The sequence below is a fragment of the Thalassophryne amazonica genome, chromosome 13 (genome assembly GCF_902500255.1).
Source record: "Thalassophryne amazonica chromosome 13, fThaAma1.1, whole genome shotgun sequence".
In the NCBI taxonomy this organism is placed as follows: Eukaryota; Metazoa; Chordata; class Actinopteri; order Batrachoidiformes; family Batrachoididae; genus Thalassophryne; species Thalassophryne amazonica.
The window spans coordinates 35,119,756-35,141,393 of record NC_047115.1 but is presented as its reverse complement, the minus strand read 5'-3'; the positions used below and the strand labels follow the sequence as shown (position 1 = coordinate 35,141,393).

Sequence of the window (21,638 nt, the reverse complement as noted above, 5' to 3'; positions counted from 1 at the left end):
TACAGTGAGACTGGTTGCACCAATACCATGAAGACTTGGGCTTTCTTGCTAAGATACTAGCATCCAGCAATCTCATAACTCTAAGCTCTTCCCAAACCTCCCCCAAGTGATTTTTTTCAACAAGTATGACACTTTTCATAGCATGCAGATACACATCGAATAGATTAGACCAGGAAGTTGTTGAAACCCTATGACATAGGTGTCAAACAGATTCCAGAAAGGGCCAAGAGGATGCAAGTTTTTTTTGTAACCACCAACTCCACCAGGTGATTTCATTGATGAACTCATCCCATCTGCTCAAAGTGATGCTAATTAGTGAAACCACTGGGGTGGAGTTGGTGGTTACAAAGAAAACCTGCCCCCTCTTGGCCCTTTCTGGAATCAATTTGACACCTATGCCCTATGTTTTAGATTTGGTCTAGGACAATCTCAAACTCAAACACTTTGACTCCTTGTCTTCTTCTCAAATACTGCAAATGGGGCATCTGTTGATTCCACAAAGTTAAGGTTAGTGAGCCTTTCCTCAATAATAAAAGGCACCAAAGTTGCTGGATGTCACGACCTTGCCTTGCCCAACACTCAGTCTGTGCAAGTGTGAAGAGAGTAGGAGCCAGGACACATTCTTGACGAATGCCAGATTTCATTGAGAAGACATTAGATACTCTGCCTAGGCTCTGCACTGCAGCCTGCAGCCTGATGGATAGATCAGTTGGTCAGTAATATTAACCAGTATGAAAACTTTTACTTTACCAAATAAACAGTGCAGAAAAGTACTTTGGCTGTTGGAAATTGTGTCATTACGTAGTCCAGTGGAATTGTTTACAATGCTGTCATGCATGGCTGGGACCCTCATCCCTCCTTGGTCACATTAGCTACAAGAGACAGAGGCCAACCAACCAACCAGCTGCTATTTATTTTTTATCAGAGTGGGTAGTTTACAACAATCAGAAAAAGGGGGTCGTTATGCCGCCAGCTGGGTGGGGCCAAAATAGAAACTAAGTCTATTTTATGCAAATGCTGAAAGGTTGCAGTTGCTTGACTGGTCAATTGAGGCTGGCTCCAAAAGCAAGCAGGTATCCATTCAAGTTCATGTTAAAATGTCCAACTTTACAGCACAACTAAGTGTGGTCTCAATAGATAGTTTTGTCCTCCATGACAACTGTATGGGGTGAATTGTTTTCTAACTTCTAAGTTTAAGATGTTTTAAGCCATAACATTATGCATAATTAGAGGTCACTGTGAGTGACAGTGGCTGAGCCCAGCCCAACTTTCATAGCGTCATAGGACTCTCATGTGTCTCTTACAGGACACTTGATGCAGCAGCTATCTGTTGTGGAGGGCTGTATCTGTTGCTTTGAACATTTTATGACAAATACTAAGAATAATATGGCTTATTGTGTAGTGAAACATTGTAACGTATCATCTAATCCCTGATGAAAACTCGCACTGAGTGAAATTCATGTCTTTTGATAATGTTGGATGCTAATGACATTAGCACTTTTAGCAGCTATCAGTAGCTTCATCCGGTAGGTACCGTTAATATACAATTACTGAGAACATAAGTGGCTGATAACTTTTAATGCCCACACCAAAGCAAACCGTTACATGAGAATCACCGCGCAGTCCCCAAAAAATATTATTTATTGAACACCTGACAAGGTTAGCCTGTTAGCTGATTTTGACTTGAAGACAGGTGTGTGTTCAGGCTTCTTTCCTCACACACTGAGTCACCCACACGTCAACATGGTGATGCTCATATCGACCCTTCCGTATCTCTATAGAAAACCTATGATGCTTATGGGTGATGTCACACAGGCTTTGTCCAAAATACATATATACAGTCTGTGGTAATACCCCTTCAATTGTTGCAATCCAGGCGATCACCCCATCCCTTCCCGAGAAAGCCGAGTCCTTTCTTCCACTTTATTGGGATGTACCCATTTCCCAAGTGGATGTAAAGACTGCTTGCAGTCTCCACCCACCTGAAGAAATTTAGGCACGACATACCACAGATTCCTATAGCTTTGCCCACCCTCAACTGTTTCAACATCTTTGCGATATCACGGGAATTCGATGTTTCGCAGGAAACATAAAAATGTACATCCTCCAGTGCACCAAGGTGTAGCTGCAGGATTTTGTGTCAGACTGAACTGGGTGTAAACTAATAAACCTCCTGCAGCTTCACCTCACAGCCACACGCAGCCGTTTCCCGTCCTTTCTCTCTTTCTGTTCTGCTCTAAGGTTTTGTTTGTATCTCCTTGCTCTACAGAGTTCACTGACCTCCACTGACTTCACTCTGAGTGCTTTCCATAAAGCTGTTTGGTGACTCATTCGTGACATTTAACCATGAATGGTATTAGTGCAACTTGCTTTTTTTTTTTTTTTAAGTTTTTTGTTTTCCTGTGAATCACTGCCATCCTTCCTCTGACTGTAAGCAAGTGGCCAAGTAAAGTAGTTTTAGCTGTCAGACAGAAATACCCAGAACGGTAAATTCATGTAAGGTAACTTTCAGATGGATATTTTCCTGCAGGATATGTTAGAATACAACCCCTGGCAAAAATTATGGAATCACCGGCCTCGGAGGATGTTCATTCAGTTGTTTAATTTTGTAGAAAAAAAGCAGATCACAGACATGACACAAAACTAAAGTCATTTCAGATGGCAACTTTCTGGCTTTAAGAAACACTATAAGAAATCAGGAAAACAAATTGTGGCAGTCAGTAACGGTTACTTTTTTAGACCAAGCAGAGGGAAAAAAATATGGACTCACTCAATTCTGAGGAAAAAATTATGGAATCACCCTGTAAATTTTCATCCCCAAAACTAACACCTGCATCAAATCAGATCTGCTCATTAGTCTGCATCTAAAAAGGAGTGATCACACCTTGGAGAGCTGTTGCACCAAGTGGACTGACATGAATCATGGCTCCAACACGAGAGATGTCAATTGAAACAAAGGAGAGGATTATCAAACTCTTAAAAGAGGGTAAATCATTACGCAGTGTTGCAAAAGATGTTGGTTGTTCACAGTCAGCTGTGTCTAAACTCTGGACCAAATACAAACAACATGGGAAGGTTGTTAAAGGCAAACATACTGGTAGACAAAGGAAGACATCAAAGCATCAAGACAGAAAACTTAAAGCAATATGTGTCAAAAATCGAAAATGCACAACAAAACAAATGAGGAACGAATGGGAGGAAACTTGTTGGGAAGGTGTAGTGACACGGACCCACAACAGGGGGCATTAATGAACGGACAATGGATGAGCCAAAAAGTAACAATTTAATGTTGTGAATTGCACAACAGAATACAGACAATAACAATAGAGGAGTACAGTCAATCATATACAAGGTGACGTGTGGGCAGGCTCGAGGATAGAAGACGTCTGTCCAGAGAAGAGTCGGATCCCACACGGCTTCCACCGCCAGCGGATCTGAAGAACACCGGAGCCGCCAAGTCCCGAGTCCCAGGTGGCCACCGTCTCCAGCTGTCAGACCAGGTACTGCTGGCAGAAACAGAAACAGTTAATGGTGGGTGTGTGAAGACACACCCAGTAATTTTCCCTTGATCAGTTCCTCTGGGAGGGAGAACCTCCACCTCCAGAAACAGTTTCACCCGTGCAGCTCCTGTCAGTCTCTTCTCTGGAAGGAGTGAGAGGCGAAAAATGTCGCACTCCCACTATCCGCCAATCCAGCTTCAGACTGAGTCCACAGGAAAACGGCTGCACACAGAACAATGTTTAGATACAACAAAATCACCGCAGAGAAGGTTACCTCTAGTGGTAGCTGATAAGTGACAGCTGTCGCTCCCAGCGGCTCCGACGCCCTCTCGTGCTTGAAGCCCGCACTCCAAGCAGGGCGCCATCTGGTGGTGGTGGGCCAGCAGTACCCCCACACAACAAAACTGGAGTCAACATCTGTGACTGAACTGTAAGAAACCGCCTAAAGGAAATGGGATTTACATACAGAAAAGCTAAAAGAAAGCCATCATTAACACCTAAACAGAAAAAACAAGGTTACAATGGGCTAAGGAAAAGCAATCGTGGACTGTGGATGACTGGATGAAAGTCATATTCAGCGATGAATCTCGAATCTGCATTGGGCAAGGTGATGATGCTGGAACTTTTGTTTGGTGCCGTTCCAATGACATTTATAAAGATGACTGCCTGAAGAGAACATGTAAATTTCCACAGTCATTGATGATATGGGGCTGCATGTCAGGTAAAGGCACTGGGGAGATGGCTGTCATTACATCATCAATAAATGCACAAGTTTACGTTGATATTTTGGGCACTTTTCTTATCCCATCAATTGAAAGGATGTTTGGGGATGATATCATTTTTCAAGATGATAACGCATCTTGCCATAGAGCAAAAACTGTGAAAACATTCCTTGCAAAAAGACACATAGGGTCAATGTCATGGCCTGCAAATAGTCCGGATCTTAATCCAATTGAAAATCTTTGGTGGAAGTTGAAGAAAATGGTCCATGACAAGGCTCCAACCTGCAAAGCTGATCTGGCAACAGCAATCAGAGAAAGTTGGAGCCAGATTGATGAAGAGTACTGTTTGTCACTCATTAAGTCCATGCCTCAGAGACTGCAAGCTGTTATAAAAGCCCGAGGTGGTGCAACAAAATACTTGTGATGTGTTGGAGCGTTCTTTTGTTTTTCATGATTCCATAATTTTTTCCTCAGAATTGAGTGATTCCATATTTTTTTCCCTCTGCTTGGTCTAAAAAAGTAACCGTTACTGACTGCCACAATTTTTTTCCCTGATTTCTTATAGTGTTTCTTAAAGCCAGAAAGTTGCCATTTGAAATGACTTTAATTTTGTGTCATGTCTGTGATCTGCTTTTTTTCTACAAAATTAAACAACTGAATGAACATCCTCCGAGGCCGGTGATTCCATAATTTTTGCCAGGGGTTGTAGAATAGAATAGAATTTATTATTATCATTGTACATGACACCAGAAAAAAAATACTGTGCATGACAATGAAATTAAAAACAATCTCTTAAAAGCACATTTAAAATAAATAAATAGAATAATAAATAACCCTAAAAATTCTACATAAAACCTAGTTAAAACACTCAATCACAATCATAAAATGGCAGGTCCAGCAGCATTCAGTGCACAAATAGCTCTTCCCACAAAGATATTTTTTAAGTCTGTTTGTTCTGGCCTTAAGTGCCCTGTATCGTCTACCTGATGGTAATAATTCAAACAAATAGTGTCCAGGATGGGAGGGGTCTCTGATTATAGTCCTTGCCTTCCTGAGACAACAACTAGTATACAGTTCCTCTAATGAAGGCAAGAGACAACCAGTGGTCTTCTGGGCTGTGGTGACGACCCTCTGGAGAGCTTTCCTGTCTGTGACTGTGCAGCTGGAAAACCACACACACACACAGACAGTAGGTCAAAGTGCTCTCTATGGAGCAGCGATAGAAGGACACCAGCAGTCTCTGGCAAATGGTTATTCCTGAGAACCCTCAGGAAATAGAGTCTCTGCTGTGCCTTCTTGATGGTAGCCATAGTATTTGTGCTCCAAGTCAGGTCGTCTCTCAAATACACGCCCAGAAAACGAAATTCAGAGACCCACTCCACACAGTCCCCATCGATGACCAGTGGCTGGATGACTGTTTTCCTCCTTCTACTGTCCGCCACCATCTCCTTTGTCTTTGAGGTGTTGAGGATCAAATTGTTCTCCCTACACCAGACCGACAACTGCTGCACCTTCTCTCTATAGGCAGACTCATCCTCACCAGAAATGAGTCCCACCACAGTAGTATCATCAGCAAACTTATGATATTGTTGCTGAAGTGAGAGGGGGTGCAGTCATAGGTGTAGAGGGTGTAGAGCAAAGGACTCAGCACGCAGCCCTGAGGGGAGCCGGTGCTGAGGCTAATGGCCGAAGAGATGTGAGGGCCAACTCTCACCCTCTGAGAGCGGTCTGTGAGGAAGTCCAAGATCCACCGGCAAATGGAGTGGGACACCCCCAGGTCCAACAACTTAATCACCAGCCTGCTTGGAAGGATGGCAGCAGCCTGGCTCAGGGACTGGTTGAAAATGTTTGTAAACACACCAGCTAACTGAGCTGCACATTCCCTCAACACCCGTCCCGAGACGCCGTCCAGACCTGCAGCTTTCCTTGAATTCACCCCCCTCAACACCAGCCTCACCTCCTGTTCCTCCAGCGTGAGGACGTAGCTGTTGAGGGCAGGTGACGGGACGATGACTGTCTCTGGTGGCTGCACCTCAAAATGGGCAAAGAAGCTATTGAGGTTCTCTGCCAGTGAGGCATCACTGTAGTCTGCCAACAGGGTGCTGGGTCAGTGGTTCGTGATGTGCTGAACACCCTGCCACACCCACCGACCGACTCTGGAAGCAGTCCTCTATTCGCCTCCTATAAGCTGTCGTGGCATGTCTGATCCCCTTCTTCAGGTTGGCTCTGGTGGCGCTGTACAGGATATGTTCTCAAAAACATAATTAGAAATCATAATCATGTCTGTTTATATATGTATTATATATGGCTGCACTTTTAATTATGTGCAGTGCTCACGGAGTGAATTAGAATGAATTCGTGCTCCCATGACTAAAATTTTAACTTTTAGTGACAATATGACGAACCAGTAGATTAATGTATATTTCGTGCTGCTGAATCATGACAATTGGTGAGACTGGGTTGGTTTTCTTTTTTGTGGGAGGAAACCAGAATGTGCAAACTTCACACAGAAACGACAAGGCGGGAAGCGATCCCAGAACCTTCTTGCTGTGAAACAACAGTGCTAACCACTAATCCACCGTGCCACTTATCAATGAATGTTGTTAACCATTTAAAACCAATCTGTCTTCATTGATTTGGCCATTTCTTGGTCAGATCATCTATAGTTTATTCTCCAGTTTCATCCATTCAGTAATAAATAGAACAAGCTCATATCTCTGGGACAATTTGAGTTCAGTATTTAAAACTTTAACTTTGCCTGATTGGAATACTGTTCATCACCAGTTGTCCATCCATCCATTCTTTTTTCTGCTGCTTATCTGGGTCTCAGTGGCAGCAGACCAAGCAGCTCAGTCCACTTCCTGATCCACTGAGAAGTCCTCTAAACTCTTTCTGAGGGAATCCAAGGCATTCCAGGTGGGAAATACAAACCTTCCAGTGAGTCTTGGATCTTCCCAGTGGGAAGTGCCTGGAAGACCTCCCTAGGGAAATGGCCGGGGGGCATCATCACCAGATGCCTAAATCACTTCAGCTGGGTCATTTTGGCATGACGAAGCAGCGGCTCTACTCAGAGTCCTTCCAGGATACTTCAGCTTCTCACCGTGTCCAGGGGTGTAAGTCCAGATACCCAACAGAGGAATCTCATTTCCGCCACTTGTGTCCGTGTCCTTGTTCTTTGGGACGTTACCCAAAGCTCATGACCATAGGTGAGGACAGGAGCGTAAACAAACTGGTAAATAAAGTCTCACCTACTGGCTCAACTCTTTTTTTCACCACGAGGGTCTGGTACAGCGTATGCAGGACGTCAAACACAGCCCTAATCAGTTTATCGATCCCAGTCAGTTGTTGATTTTGTTCTTTTGAGGTCTAAAGCTAAGTTTGAAACTGAAAAAGTTTAGATAAAAATTAGTTTGTTTTTTATATTATGAACATCATTAACAGTTTTTCAGGAGCACGTCTGTGACTGTTTGTCAGCAGAATGCTGATTCTAAGTACATGCTGAGTTGCTCGTTTTTTTTTTTTTTCATCTTTTACTACTTCTATGGGACTTTTGCTTCGCTCTTGATGCCCCCTCAGGCCTTTTTCACACCACAGCAGTTTTGTCCGGTTAAATTGAAGTCTAGTGCGATTACCTCCTCTCTGCAGTTTGTTTGGTCAGATGTGAAAACTGCAAACACAATTTAATGTTGAACAAATCAACCATGCAGCGAGCCTTCAGACGGGTGGTCTCCAACCACGTGTCCCCCAAGAACCAGCAGGCTGCAGGTTACCTTATTGAAAAATGTCACATTGTAGAAGCTAAATCTTATGTTTCCATGAGATTTTAATAATTAGTAGAGTGTTTTATAAGGTGTTGTAAAGACCTCTATGTTCCTTTTTAATGACCTATTAACATCAGATCACATCCCATCATCACAATCTGTAGTAGGTTTTTTTTTTTTTAACCAAACAGATTTTACACTCAAAAGTATAAAATTATTTAATTTTATGGAAATCTGGCCACTTAAATATAGTGAGCGAGCAAACATCACCTCCAGCTGCACATAAAATATTGTGATACTTATAACCACAGAGATGAAAAACGTCTTGTGCGGACATCATCACTGGCCGAACCAGACAGTAACGAGTAGTAATAATAGTACTGAATGAAGTTGCGGTGGTCTCCCATTGACAGTTCACATCCCTAAATTGAGGACATCAGACCAGATTGATTAAAACAGAAGATAAAGTTAGTGTTTCCTTACATATATAACCACTTTCAAACAACTGTAACCAATGACTGCAAAATATTGCGGGTGATTGCAGAATACAAGCGAGCATGCACAAGTGAGTGTTTGTGCACAAGAAAGTATTTCTAAAAACTCTTATTTTCATATAGACAAAGGAAAAAATTAAAGACAGGGTGTCAACAAGATACTTTACAAATATTCAAAATACAAGATATAATAATAATAATTTGGGAATAATCCTGTTGTGTCTGATGATTTGCAGATGTTCATGCTAGTTATACGGTCGCAAATTGACCTTTATCGGTGATGCGTATAACAAATACAAACTGTATGTCCGTAAATCATCAGACACAAGGGAGTTATTCCCATTCTGATCCAATTCCATCGTTTGCACGGTTTATTTTTCTGTAGGTAACAGTGGTCAGGACGCGGAGTAATCCATCAAATGTGAAATGGTAATTCTGTATCAGAATCCACATCAGTACTTTCGTATGGTATCTTAAAATCACCCATTTTGGCATCATCGTATCTATGCGACTTTCTCTCGTTCTGAGCTGACACCGCCATTATTGACATCTGCATAGCAGCACATGCAGTCAGGGCACGGCATAAGACATGAAATGTGAAACAGTTGAATATTTTACAACCTTACACCTCATATTATACTGTCTGAAATCTCACACGATTAACCAATCAGATTTGTAGAAAAAATGTAATTGGATTAGAATTAATAATATCCCAGATGTCCGTCGCCACCTACTTTTGTAAAATATGGCCCCCGCTCTGCACAAATTACATCCAACTAATCACTGTTTTGGATATCGATGTACAGAGATTTCAACGATTTTTTTACGTACAGTAGTGTTCAGAATAATAGTAGTGCTATGTGACTAAAAAGATTAATCCAGGTTTTGAGTATATTTCTTATTGTTACATGGGAAACAAGGTACCAGTAGATTCAGTAGATTCTCACAAATCCAACAAGACCAACCATTCATGATATGCACACTCTTAAGGCTATGAAATTGGGCTATTAGTAAAAAAAAGTAGAAAAGGTGGTGTTCACAATAATAGTAGCATCTGCTGTTGACGCTACAAACTCAAAACTATTATGTTAAAACTGCTTTTTTAGCAATCCTGTGAATCACTAAACTAGTATTTAGTTGTATAACCACAGTTTTTCATGATTTCTTCACATCTGCGAGGCATGGAGTCAACCAACTTGTGGCACCTTTCAGCTGTTATTCCACTCCAAGATTCTTTAACAACATTCCACAATTCATTCACATTTCTTGGTTTTGTTTCAGAAACAGCTTTTTTGATGTCACCCCACAAGTTCTCAATTGAATTTAGGTCCGGGGATTGGGCAGGCCACTCCAAAACATTAACTTTGTTGGTTTGGAACCAAGATTTTGCTCATTTACTAGTGTGCTTGGGGTCATTGTCTTGTTGAAACACCCATTTCAAGGGCATGTCCTCTTCAGCATAAGGCAACATGACCTCTTCAAGTATTTTGACATATCCAAACTGATCCATGATACCTGGTATGAGATATATAGGCCCAACACCATAGTAGGAGAAACATGCCCATATCATGACGCTTGCATCACCATGCTTCACTGTCTTCACTATGAACTGTGGCTTGAATTCAGAGTTTGGGGGTCGTCTCACAAACTGTCTGCGGCCCTTGGACCCAAAAAGAACAATTTTACTCTCATCAGTCCACAAAATATTCCTCCATTTCTCTTTAGGCCAGTTGATGTGTTCTTTGGCAAATTGTAACCTCTTCTGCACATGTCTTTTATTTAACAGAGGGACTTTGCAGGGGATTCTTGCAAATAAATTAGCTTCACACAGGCGTCTTCTAACTGTCACAGCACTTACAGGTAACTCCAGACTGTCTTTGATCATCCTGGAGCTGATCAATGGTTGAGCCTTTGCCATTCTGGTTATTCTTCTATCCATTTTGATGGTTGTTTTCCGTTTTCTTCCACACGTTTCTGGTTGTTTTTTTGTTTTTTTTCCCCATTTTAAAGCAATGGAGATCATTGTAGATGAACAGCCTATAATTTTTTGCACCTGCATATAGGTTTTTCCCTCTCCAATCAACTTTTTAATCAAACTACGCTGTTCTTCTGAACAATGTCTTGAACATCCCATTTTCCTCAGGCTTTCAAAGAGAAAAGCATGTTCAACAGGTGCTGGCTTCATCCTTAAATAGGGGACACCTGATTCACACCTGTTTGTTCCACAAAATTGACGAACTCACTGACTGAATACCACACTACTATTATTGTGAACACCCCCTTTTCTACTTTTTTTTTTACTAATAGCCCAATTTCATATCCTTAAGAGTGTGCATATCATGAATGCTTGGCCTTGTTGGATTTGTGAGAATCTACTGAATCTACTGGTACCTTGTTTCCCATGTAACAATAAGAAATATACTCAAAACCTGGATTAATCTTTTTAGTCACATAGCACTACTGTTATACTGAACACTACTGTATATATATATATATATATATATATATATACACTCAACAAAAATATAAACGCAACACTTTTGGTTTTGCTCCCATTTTGTATGAGATGGACTCAAAGATCTAAAACTTTTTCCACATACACAATATCACCATTTCTCTCAAATATTGTTCACGAACCAGTCTAAATCTGTGATAGTGAGCACTTCTCCTTTACTGAGATAATCCATCTCACCTCACAGGTGTGCCATACCAAGATGCTGATTAGACACCATGATTAGTGCACAGGTGTGCCTTAGACTGCCCACAATAAAAGGCCACTCTGAAAGGTGCAGTTTTATCACACAGCACAATGCCACAGATGTCGCAAGATTTGAGGGAGCGTGCAATTGGCATGCTGACAGCAGGAATGTCAACCAGAGCTGTTGCTTGTGTATTGAATGTTCATGTCTCTACCATAAGCCGTCTCCAAAGTCGTTTCAGAGAATTTGGCAGTACATCCAACCAGCCTCACAACCGCAGACCACGTGTAACCACACCAGCCCAGGACCTCCACATCCAGCATGTTCACCTCCAAGATCGTCTGAGACCAGCCACTCGGACAGCTGCTGAAACAATCGGTTTGCATAACCAAAGAATTTCTGCACAAACTGTCAGAAACCGTCTCAGGGAAGCTCATCTGCATGCTCGTTGTCCTCATCGGGGTCTCGACCTGACTCCAGTTCGTCGTTGTAACCGACTTGAGTGGGCAAATGCTCACATTCGCTGGTGTTTGGCACATTGGAGAGGTGTTCTCTTCACGGATGATGCGAAGGAGATGTGTTGCACTGCATGAAGCAAATGGTGGTCACACCAGATACTGACTGGTATCCCCCCCAATAAAACAAAACTGCACCTTTCAGAGTGGCCTTTTATTGTGGGCAGTCTAAGGCACACCTGTGCACTAATCATGGTATCTAATCAGCATCTTGGTATGGCACACCTGTGAGGTGGGATGGATTATCTCAGCAAAGGAGAAGTGCTCACTATCACAGATTTCGACTGGTTTGTGACCAATATTTGAGAGAAATGGTGATATTGTGTATGTGGAAAAATTTTTAGATCTTTGAGTTCATCTCATACAAAATGGGAGCAAAACCAAAAGTGTTGCATTTATATTTTTGTTGAGTGTATATATATATATATATATATATATATATATATATATATATATATATATATATTTTGGACACCCACCTCTCAGCAGAATAAGAATAAATAACTAATTCACCTGTAATAAGGACACCAGTGGAATTTCATCACTTTTTAATCATTGTCTTATATTATGAAGCTGCAGCCTGAGGACATCTCAGAATCTGTGATTGTGTTTTTTTTTTTTCCTCTGTCTCTCTCTCTCTCTCTCTCTCTCTCTCACCATAATGATTTCATTGACAGAACAAGAGTGTGAGATTAAAGCCATATTGTGGAAGTTTAGAAAACTATCATGTCTGGTTTTAATTAGGTGTGTGATAGTCACTGGTTCCCCTCTAGTGGTGGGGAGCTGTGCACGGCTGATAAGAGCAGTTCATTCACAGCTTTCTCTGCTCTGATTTTCCTTCTGGCTGTGTGAGATGCTTTACGTTATAAGCACATCCCCTGTGTTTGTTTACTCACTAACACAGATTTCACTTCAGCAGAAAAAAAAGTACCTGTGTGGCTGCCTCTTATTGTTAGTTTTTATGTGCAGTTTTGCACATTTGCTTCCAGTTTGCACCGCTTTGGCTTATATGGTTCTCTGTGTGCACGATTATGAACGTGTACAGTTGATGTCAGAGGTGGGTCACATGGCTCATGTTTGTTGTAGGTACACACATATTTCAAAATGTGCACTAGTTGTCACATTAACTGTACAGGAAACTAGCAGAAGTCAGAAAGTGGAGCTCTTTGCCCGTAAGCATAGACAATAAGTTGCATTCTAGGAACTTTTTTGTTTACCCTGCAGTGAAAATATAAATAAACCAGCGCACATACTGTACCTTCATCAACCAACAGACAAGACCCTTCAGGTCTTGATTAGTACTTGTCTGGGAGGCTGCTTTGGAATACCAGCAGTTGCACACGTTTCTCCATCTACAACTGGAGTTGTGTCCTAATGCGGATCTCTCCCCGATCTGCTGTGCCAACTCCAAGCAACTGGGGGCAGCCAAAAGCAAAACTATATATACATATGGATGCAAACATGTTTATGATGTTTAACAGTAAGTTTTCTTTATGATGTCAAAATGCAAGAAACTTAGTTTTTCTTTCTTTTTGGTGTAAAGACTGTTTGGTTTTCTATATGACCTTCTAGATGCCGTAACACAATAATGTCAGGTTTCGGTGCATAGACAAATGCTCAGATGACAAATGCTCACACCCTTAATGGGAAAAGAGACAAATGCTTACAACCAAATATTCAAGGTGATTACAGTATTTCACCTGAAGCTTACAAATACTTTAACTTATTCTAATATATTAACACCAGACAAGAAAACGGGGATGTACATTGAGGAAACTTGTATTTTCAGCTCACAAATATGTGTAATATGCAAGTGCATTTAACACCAAATGTTGAGGAAACCCTGTTACAAGTGCATTTAACACCAGACAAGAATGATACAAGAACACAGTTAAATATGTACAATATACAAGTGCATTTAGCCAAGACAGATAACAGTGCCCCACTGGCTCCAGGAACTCTGGTAGAGTACGATGCTCTGCAACAAAATCCTGGCAGAGTCTGCGGAGATGCTTCTGCTGCTGGACATACTGTCTACGTTGGTGCTTCTTGATGGGCTGCCCTCTGGAGTGTTGTAGCAGGTGAATGTTCGCAAGAGCGTAGTCACTGCGGAGCCCATCGACAGCTGTCCAGAAAAACGTGCTGGTGGCCAACCAGCTGGGTGAACGACATGTTCCACCCCTCGCAGTTGTTGTTTGTGTGGTCCCGGTGTCCCGACTAGATGATCTACCTGTCGAGAGGATCTCCACCGCACAGCTGTACATGTACATGCATGTACATTCATGCGCATTTCTCTCTACCCCGGACTTTAACTCTTCACCCCAGACAGCGTGTGTACATGCAAGTCTTTACTTTTTTAAAACTGAAAAGATGCATTACTGTATTTTTATGCAAAGACAAAGCTTACGTGGGTTTTCTACTTTTCTTCGGTGGGTGAGTTCAGCTCTAAGGGTGAGATGCGCATGTGCAGTTGCGCAGTGGAGTTCCTTTCAAGGGGACACGGTCGACCGTCAAGATGAGCTCCCCTACCGAAGAAAACCCATGTAAGTTTTGTATTTACATAAAAATACAGTAATAAGTGGTTTTCAATTTAAAAAAGTAAAGACTTGCATGCACACACTGTCTTTAAAACAAAATATTGTCGTTAGATGACAGGGAGTTTAGCTCGACACACGTAACTGTCCATTTGCGCTACAGGGAGATCAACTCCATGGGGGAGCTCATCTCAACAGAACACCAGTCTTCCAGGGTGGCTGTGTGAACATTCCACATTGGAATGCCGAATCAGAGAGGGATGTTGCGGAGGCGGATGGGTGGTGGAGGACCTTCAGGTTGGAGTGGTCTTTGCTGTACTCGACAGAAGGACCCAGAGACGCACACTTTATCAAAGTAGTCAACTTGTGGCTCTGCCTCAGCAGGGGTGTTTTGTTTGTTCATTTTGAACAGAGGTGTTACTCAAAAGGTGTGATAGCTGTGAATTGAAGGCTGGTATGTGTGCAGTGATATGTGAAAAAAGACGCAAAGGATTAACAACTTTAAACTTGGGCTGCTTTTCAAATGTACTCACTGAAATATCAGTATTATGTTTCTCAATAAATACATCACTTACTATGAAAACAATACATTAAACCAAAATAAACATTGCAAAAAATCTTTGCTTGTGTGCATTTGTCTCTTTTTCCATTAAGGGTGTGACCTTCTGAGCATTTATCTTGTGAGCAATGGTCATGGAATCTAGGTTTCTTTTTATGATGCCATAAAGCAAAAGGTTTTGAGAATTGCTGCAACTGGATGATTATCCTGGCATTAATCAATTCTTGCTGACCCATGCCATGTGCTGCCCTGCTAACAATGAGGCCAAAAAACATGCAAATAAAAGCATAACTATCTTAGGGGCCGTGATTATTTTGTCACTTAAAAAACTTAACAAACATGAAAGAAATTGAATATGTTATGGGTTTAAGCTGTAGATACACCATTATGTATAGTGCTCTCTCAGATCTTATATTAAACATTGTAATTGGCAGAATGACACAAGGAGTGGGTCACCTCTCTGAGTCTGGCCTGCTTGAGGTTTCTTCCTCAAAAACACCAGAGGGAGTTTTTCTTACCACTGTTGCCTGTGTACTTTGCTCAGAGGGGTTGGTAAGGTTAGACCTTACCCGTTTGAGTCCCCTTGAGGCTGCATAGTTGTGATTTGGTGCTATATACAAAAAATAAATTTAATTGAATTTGCTTAGTACTGATGTAGTTCATTAATTTAACAGTTCCGCTTGTTTCAACATGCAGAATGCACAGTACATCTTAATCAGAATCTAGAGAATCTTAATCAGAATTTTAAATTTGAGGGATATCCATGGTGGTCCATCTGCAATCTTCTGCTTTCTACACTTATCATGAATTCCTTGCTCATCATCCTATAGGTCTGCAGATGTGTTTGTACATATACCTACCGCAGCAACATTAAAGGTCCTGTAAATTACATTTTTAAATATTGATATGGCATCCAACAACTATTTTCTATGTAAAGATGCAGTGGCGTAATGGTTTTCTGTGTGGAGTGTTCAATAAGGCCTTTATTGTCACTGTACGAGTATACTGATACAACGAAATTACAATCAATGAAAAGACCACGAAGCATCATCCCCTCTGTTTGTGTTGTAATCCCAGCTTTTCTGTTCCTTGTTTAAATAGCTGGATGGGTTGTACATGTGCGTTTAATGCATGTGAGTGCTGCCCTGTGAAATCATTGCACCTTTTCACTTTTACAAAGAGACGGTAATAACCGCCCACATAGCGCTATGTATTCGAGATGGCTTTTCAGAAATTCTTCCCACCACTAAAAAACCACAATCAGTGGCTAAAAAGGCATCTGACCAAGAACATGTTCAGTCTAGTAGTAAAGGTCTGGCTTTTCCCAAAAGGAGAGCCCTTCAAGCTGCAAAAGGGCTGCAACTTGACTTGGAACCGGTGTTCCTTCATGATGTCAAGGACGGAGGGGGAGGAGTGGGCAGGGGAAAGCCAGTGTCTTGGTCTGAGATGCTGGTGCTTTTCTGCAATGTCTAGTGGCATTAAATCGTTTATAGGACCTTTAAACAACCTTTAGGCATGGGAATTTACATGATGTCAATGTGCACTGTCTAGGACAGTCCTACCACTAAATACACGTTAAATCTGTAGGTCATCTGTCAAAGAAATATACCTAAGGCAAGGATGTTGTGCTACATCACCAAGGCTGTTGTATCTGTTAGTGCATGTGCAGAATTGACACATCTTTCTTTCAAAATTAGTTTGTAGTTAGAATTTATTTTTGATTTGACAAAATATACCCCACTGTTGTAACAGACTATACTACTCTACATAATAATCTTGGATTTTTATTTCATTTATTTTATTTTATTGTTTGTGCTTCTCTTTGGTTACATGAAAGCCAGAGCTCCATTTTTCCTGTGAGATCCCCCTTTGTTTTTGCACCTTCATTTAGACCTAAGGTGCCATTCTGCATTATGTTTGGTGTTCATGCTGATTCTTGTAACTTTGCCCGTTTAAAAATGTGTAATTTGAACCCCACAGAAACCAGCACCTGCAGGAGATGTCAGAGTGACTCAGGTAGAGCTACCCTCCCTTCTGGGCTGCAGCATCTTTTGGCTTGTGACCCACACGCATCCCGGGGAGGAGCAGATCTGCCCACTCCCTCCATCTCCACCTGTCCTCTGTCCACCATCCTTTCATCCATCTTCTCCCCCCTCTTTCCGCTCCATTCTGGTGCACTGCCAGAGGAAATTCTTTTGAAGTAGTTACATGAGAAAAATGCATTGCGATAGCAATGCAGATGAGTTTAATTATTGAGTTATTTAAAGTAGATTGACAAAATCAAGTTTTGTAATAGGCCCAAAAAGACATTTTTAAGGTGAGACCACTTTGGGTAGGCCTGGTGTTGGTTCAGTGTGATTTCTGACACTGAGCTGTCTCTCCTCGGGGCATGTTTGAGTTTTTCTGCCTCCAAGCCATTGAGACTAAAGCCCATTTGATATGCTCGTGTCTTGGAGGAAGCTGGCTGAACAGAGAGGGGGTAGGATGGGGGATATCATTGACTGCTTAAATGGCTTTCATTACACTTCTGCAAAAGCATGACTTCTTTATTTCACAGGATTTAATGTTCCCTCCATACTGTATTTGTCATTTGCATAATATTTTGTACCCACACGGCTCAGACCTACCTGCCAGTGTCTTACAGACCTCCGCCTATGATATCTGTCATCATCCCACACATTGTCTCGGAAGGCTTCTGTGTGTAGTGCTGCAGTGTTCATGCTCAAAGAGTGTAATCTTTCATATTTTCCCTTTGTTTTTGTTTTTTTTGTTTTGTTTTGTTTTTTGTGCTGTTATCACCAGAACTACAGTAAAGCTCCATGACAGTCCAACATGTCTCTAGCAAAGCTTAGTGTGAAAAAAACGATTACATTTTCAACCAGGAATCAATAACCGAGTGCAGATAAATGTGGGCATTAATGCTGTTGTCAGATTTTGACATACTAACCTCATTTTTGGGGTAATTTCATGACCAGAGGTGCTGTGAAGGATGATTGGAGCAGCGATGATAATTCCATCTGTAGGTTGCACCAATGTGTTTGTACTGGTTAAACACACTTTGTCACAGTTGTGTCCTTGCGCAGTGCACACAAACACACACAAACATAACATATTACTTCGTAGCTGCCACTGTCAGGATCAAGGGAAGATGAGCATGAAGTGGAACACTCCAGAGAAACCCTCGACACAGTAGTCCATAAAGTTCCATGCAGCAGACTATACTCATCAAGCCTTGCTTTGTATTATCATTCAAAAACAATAGGGATGTCCATATTATCCCAGAATGATTCCTGTCTTTAATCTGCAAAGGTCTGCAAATGCTACTGTGCTACACCCGTTCCGTCATCTACGACACCATGTACATGGTGTACAGTGCATCTGGGAAATATTCGTAGTGGTTCACTTTTTCCAAATTTTATTTTCAAAGCAGCAGAAATGTTTCTGTACCCTTCCACAGACAGTGCTGCCTTGGAGGTCTGTAGACAATTTCTTTGACTTCATGCTTGATTTGTGTTCTGACATGCACTGTCAACTGTGGGACCTTATATGTAGACAGGTGTGTGCCTTTCCAAATTATTTCCAGTCAACTGACTTTACCCCAGGTGGACTCCAATTAAGCTGGAGAAACAAGGATGATCAGTGGAAACTGGATGCACTCGAGCTTAATTTTGAATGTCATGGCAAAGACTGTCAATACTTATGTTCATGTGATTTCTTCGTTTTTTTTTATTTTTAGTAAATTTGCAAAAATCTCAAAAAAACTTTTTTCACATTGTCATTATGAGGTATTGTCCCCGCGACCCGATCCCGGATAAGCAGTTGAAGATGTATGTATGTATTATGTGGTATTGTGTGTAGAATGTTGAGGAATATCATCCATTTTGGAATAATTGTGTAACATTAAAAAAAAAGTGAAGCGCTGTGAATACTTTCCAGATACACTGTATACATGAGATATCTAACCAGGACTCAAAAATTAAGGTGCACTCATTTTTATGCAAATTTATGCCTATACCATTACAAAAATTCTGATTCAACATGTACCTCACATGAGTTGATATCGATGCATGAACATTCTACCATTCATTACTACTGAAATATAAAATAGTGAAGACCAGGTACCTGTGGGATAGGAGCTTGACGACCAATATGTAGACTTGGATTTGCTTCACACTACCTCTCTATTTCCTTGGACAAGACTCTTCTCCTAAATTGTTTTACTGACCCAGCTGTAAATGGGTACCAGCGTTTGCTAGGGAAGTAGCCTGTGATGGACTGGCCTCCCGTCCAAGGGGAGTTGTACACTCTCATCCACTTAACACACTGGCCCGATGGGTCTGTATGGATTTTACTTCTTTGGGACATTTGTTTTGCCATCACAAACGTTACATGCAACATGTACCCCATGATGTACACATAATGTATGAACTTTTTGCCGTTCAGTACCACTGAAATATAGTGGTTCACAAAAGATAATATTCCAATTAGTTGTATGCATGTTTATGCCCAGAACAAGAATGCACCTGCGTTGTGGTGTCAGCGGTGCCATGAGGATACTCTGGTTCAAATATAGTTAGGATTCCTTTGAGGTGAAGCCTGGAATTCTGACATTGAAGTTGGAACGTGCAGATGTCAACTGTCTTTTGTGAATATTCCCCTTAAAAGATACTTCCTTCAATCTTGTCCTGTAATAAATGAAAAATGTAATGCAGTATATACCCTCAGCTGTGTGAGCATAAAAATAGGAACCAATGTGACCTTTTGACCACTTAAAATAGGTCAAGGTTAGCCATCTTTAAACTTGTCCAAGGTCTGTGTCCCAAGAATGATCCCTGTGAATTTGAAGACCCTGGCAGTAATAGGAATGGAGTTATGCTGAACGCAGACAGACAGATGGACGGACGCAAAGTCTTTGAAATATCCAATGGCCATATTTAGGCCTTGGGTAAAAATGGGTCATTCTTCCTTACTTCACGAGACCATGAGAGTGGTGACATACATGCCTCTTGATTATGGAAGATGACCCATTTATGACAGTTCTTTCTCTTTTTTTGACAATAACTGCAAGGATTCAAGTTGGTTGCTTTGTTTGTTTGTTTGTTTTCAATGATATAGTATTTGATGATGAATTCTTGCTCTTTCTGTGGTTAAGATAATCCTCTCTTCCAAGGACAAAATTTGCTGAGATCGCATTCTCTGTTCTCACAAAGAAAGACCTCTGTGATGCTGGAACCAGGGTTGCATGTATCTTGTGCAAGGGAGGAGACACATGTAAATAAATAAATAATATTGTGCGTGCAGATGCAACATCAGAAGGGTATGATGTTGCACCAAAACAAAAATAGACTGTTTGATTGGTTAAAAATAAATGATACAGTTTATCTCCTCAGTCTGTGATTCACACCTGGGAGCGTGCCAGAACAATGCCACTTCATTCAGCCTCTCCACAGAAACAGCTGAGCCTTAACGGCTTTGTTAAAGGGCACAACTGTTTTTCATAGCAGGCAGAGGGTGTTTGTTATTGTCCCCACTCTCATCTGGCCAGACCCTCAAACACGTGCACATGCAGCAGATCCAAGGATGTCGCACTGAAAGAACATCAGGTGCTTATCAACAATATGGGGCCACCATCATGTACTTAAATGAATTATACCGGGGTGTGCAGACACTTAAAGGGCCAAGAGCCACTGCAGCGGCAGTACTCTGTCGTGATTTCGCTAGTAAGTGATACGCTGTGCAGCAGAAGGCCTTTTCCACACACACACTCACAGTCAGAGTTCACAGTAATTAGCTTTGAGGTTTCTGTGTTAAAGGGAACTCGTACACTCACACTCTGTCATTAGTTAATGGGCCTTTCAGCCTGTTACCAGGGTTTACTCTCCCTCCCTGCAAGTCCCGGAGGCGCAGAGGTGAAGTGAGCACGAGTCCGGGGTTCTGCCATCAGTCAGCCGTACAGCATTAAATACAGCCAGGATGAGGAGGACCCATATGTCTCTGGGCATTACTCAATTAAAAGCCGCAGCTTCTTGGAACTCAAGCCGTTGAGAGTTTCCAGCAAAATCAGCTTATGATCTGGTTTCCTTGCAGCTGATGGATAGAACAGAGTTTTTAGGGAAAGGTATCACTGTGAGAGAATCCAGAAAAAATACAGCAACACCAGGTGGCAGCTTTAACAGCTGGAACGTTACAGTGTGGATAATCATCTCTGGAGCAGCTCTTGAGTTCAATGGCGAGTTTTTCAGATCAGCGCCTTGGCACTGTGTCCTGGACCAGTAGGGTGAGAGGCATGCTGCTAAGCATAGATCCGCAAATTTATCAAACATGTGCTGATTTTGAACAATGAACATTTTCGAGACGTCAACTGGACCCAGATCAAAGTGGCCCAGTACAAACTTGATGCACCTTAATGTCTAATTTTCACAACAAGCATAGAAAGAATAACAGAGAAATATCAAGAGTTGATGATGGGGTGTACACCAAGTTCTTTCGTAGATGTACTGAGTTGCACCAGGCCTGTCCAGGGTCATGTTAAACCCAGTGCAAGCAGAGCCGTGGTAACTGACAGTCTACCCAGCTCTAGGAAAAAAATGACTTTTTCCTACTTTTGCTGAGTGACGTGCCTGCTCAGTAGGGCACTCTGCACTGAACTCTGCCAGGAAAGAGTTGCTTGGGGAAATTAATCTAGGTGTGCCCATTTGTAGCTCATCCCGTTATGCCGGAAGATGGTGCCAAAGTAAGCCAGGTGTGGGGGCATCTTCAGAGCAGAAACTGTGCATTTATTCACGTATTTAAAAAGACATTTTGATTTTGATTGGGCTTTGTTGTTTTGGTTTTTCATCTTCCCTAGACATGAA

The 21,638-nt window shown here is 41.6% G+C and overlaps 1 protein-coding gene across 7 annotated transcripts in view; it reads left to right on the top strand.

The window, feature by feature from the left end:
* LOC117523829 (zinc finger MIZ domain-containing protein 1-like) overlaps positions 1-21,638 on the top strand; it is a 259,273-nt gene that overhangs the window by 212,948 nt on the left and 24,687 nt on the right. For 4 of the 7 annotated variants that reach the window (XM_034185439.1, XM_034185436.1, XM_034185437.1 and 1 more), the window contains one exon: positions 16,765-16,800. The exons of the other annotated variants lie outside the window; for them this stretch is intronic. In XM_034185439.1, the coding sequence (XP_034041330.1) occupies positions 16,765-16,800 (36 nt within the window). The remainder of the gene's footprint in view (positions 1-16,764; positions 16,801-21,638) is intronic. 7 annotated transcript variants of the gene reach the window in all.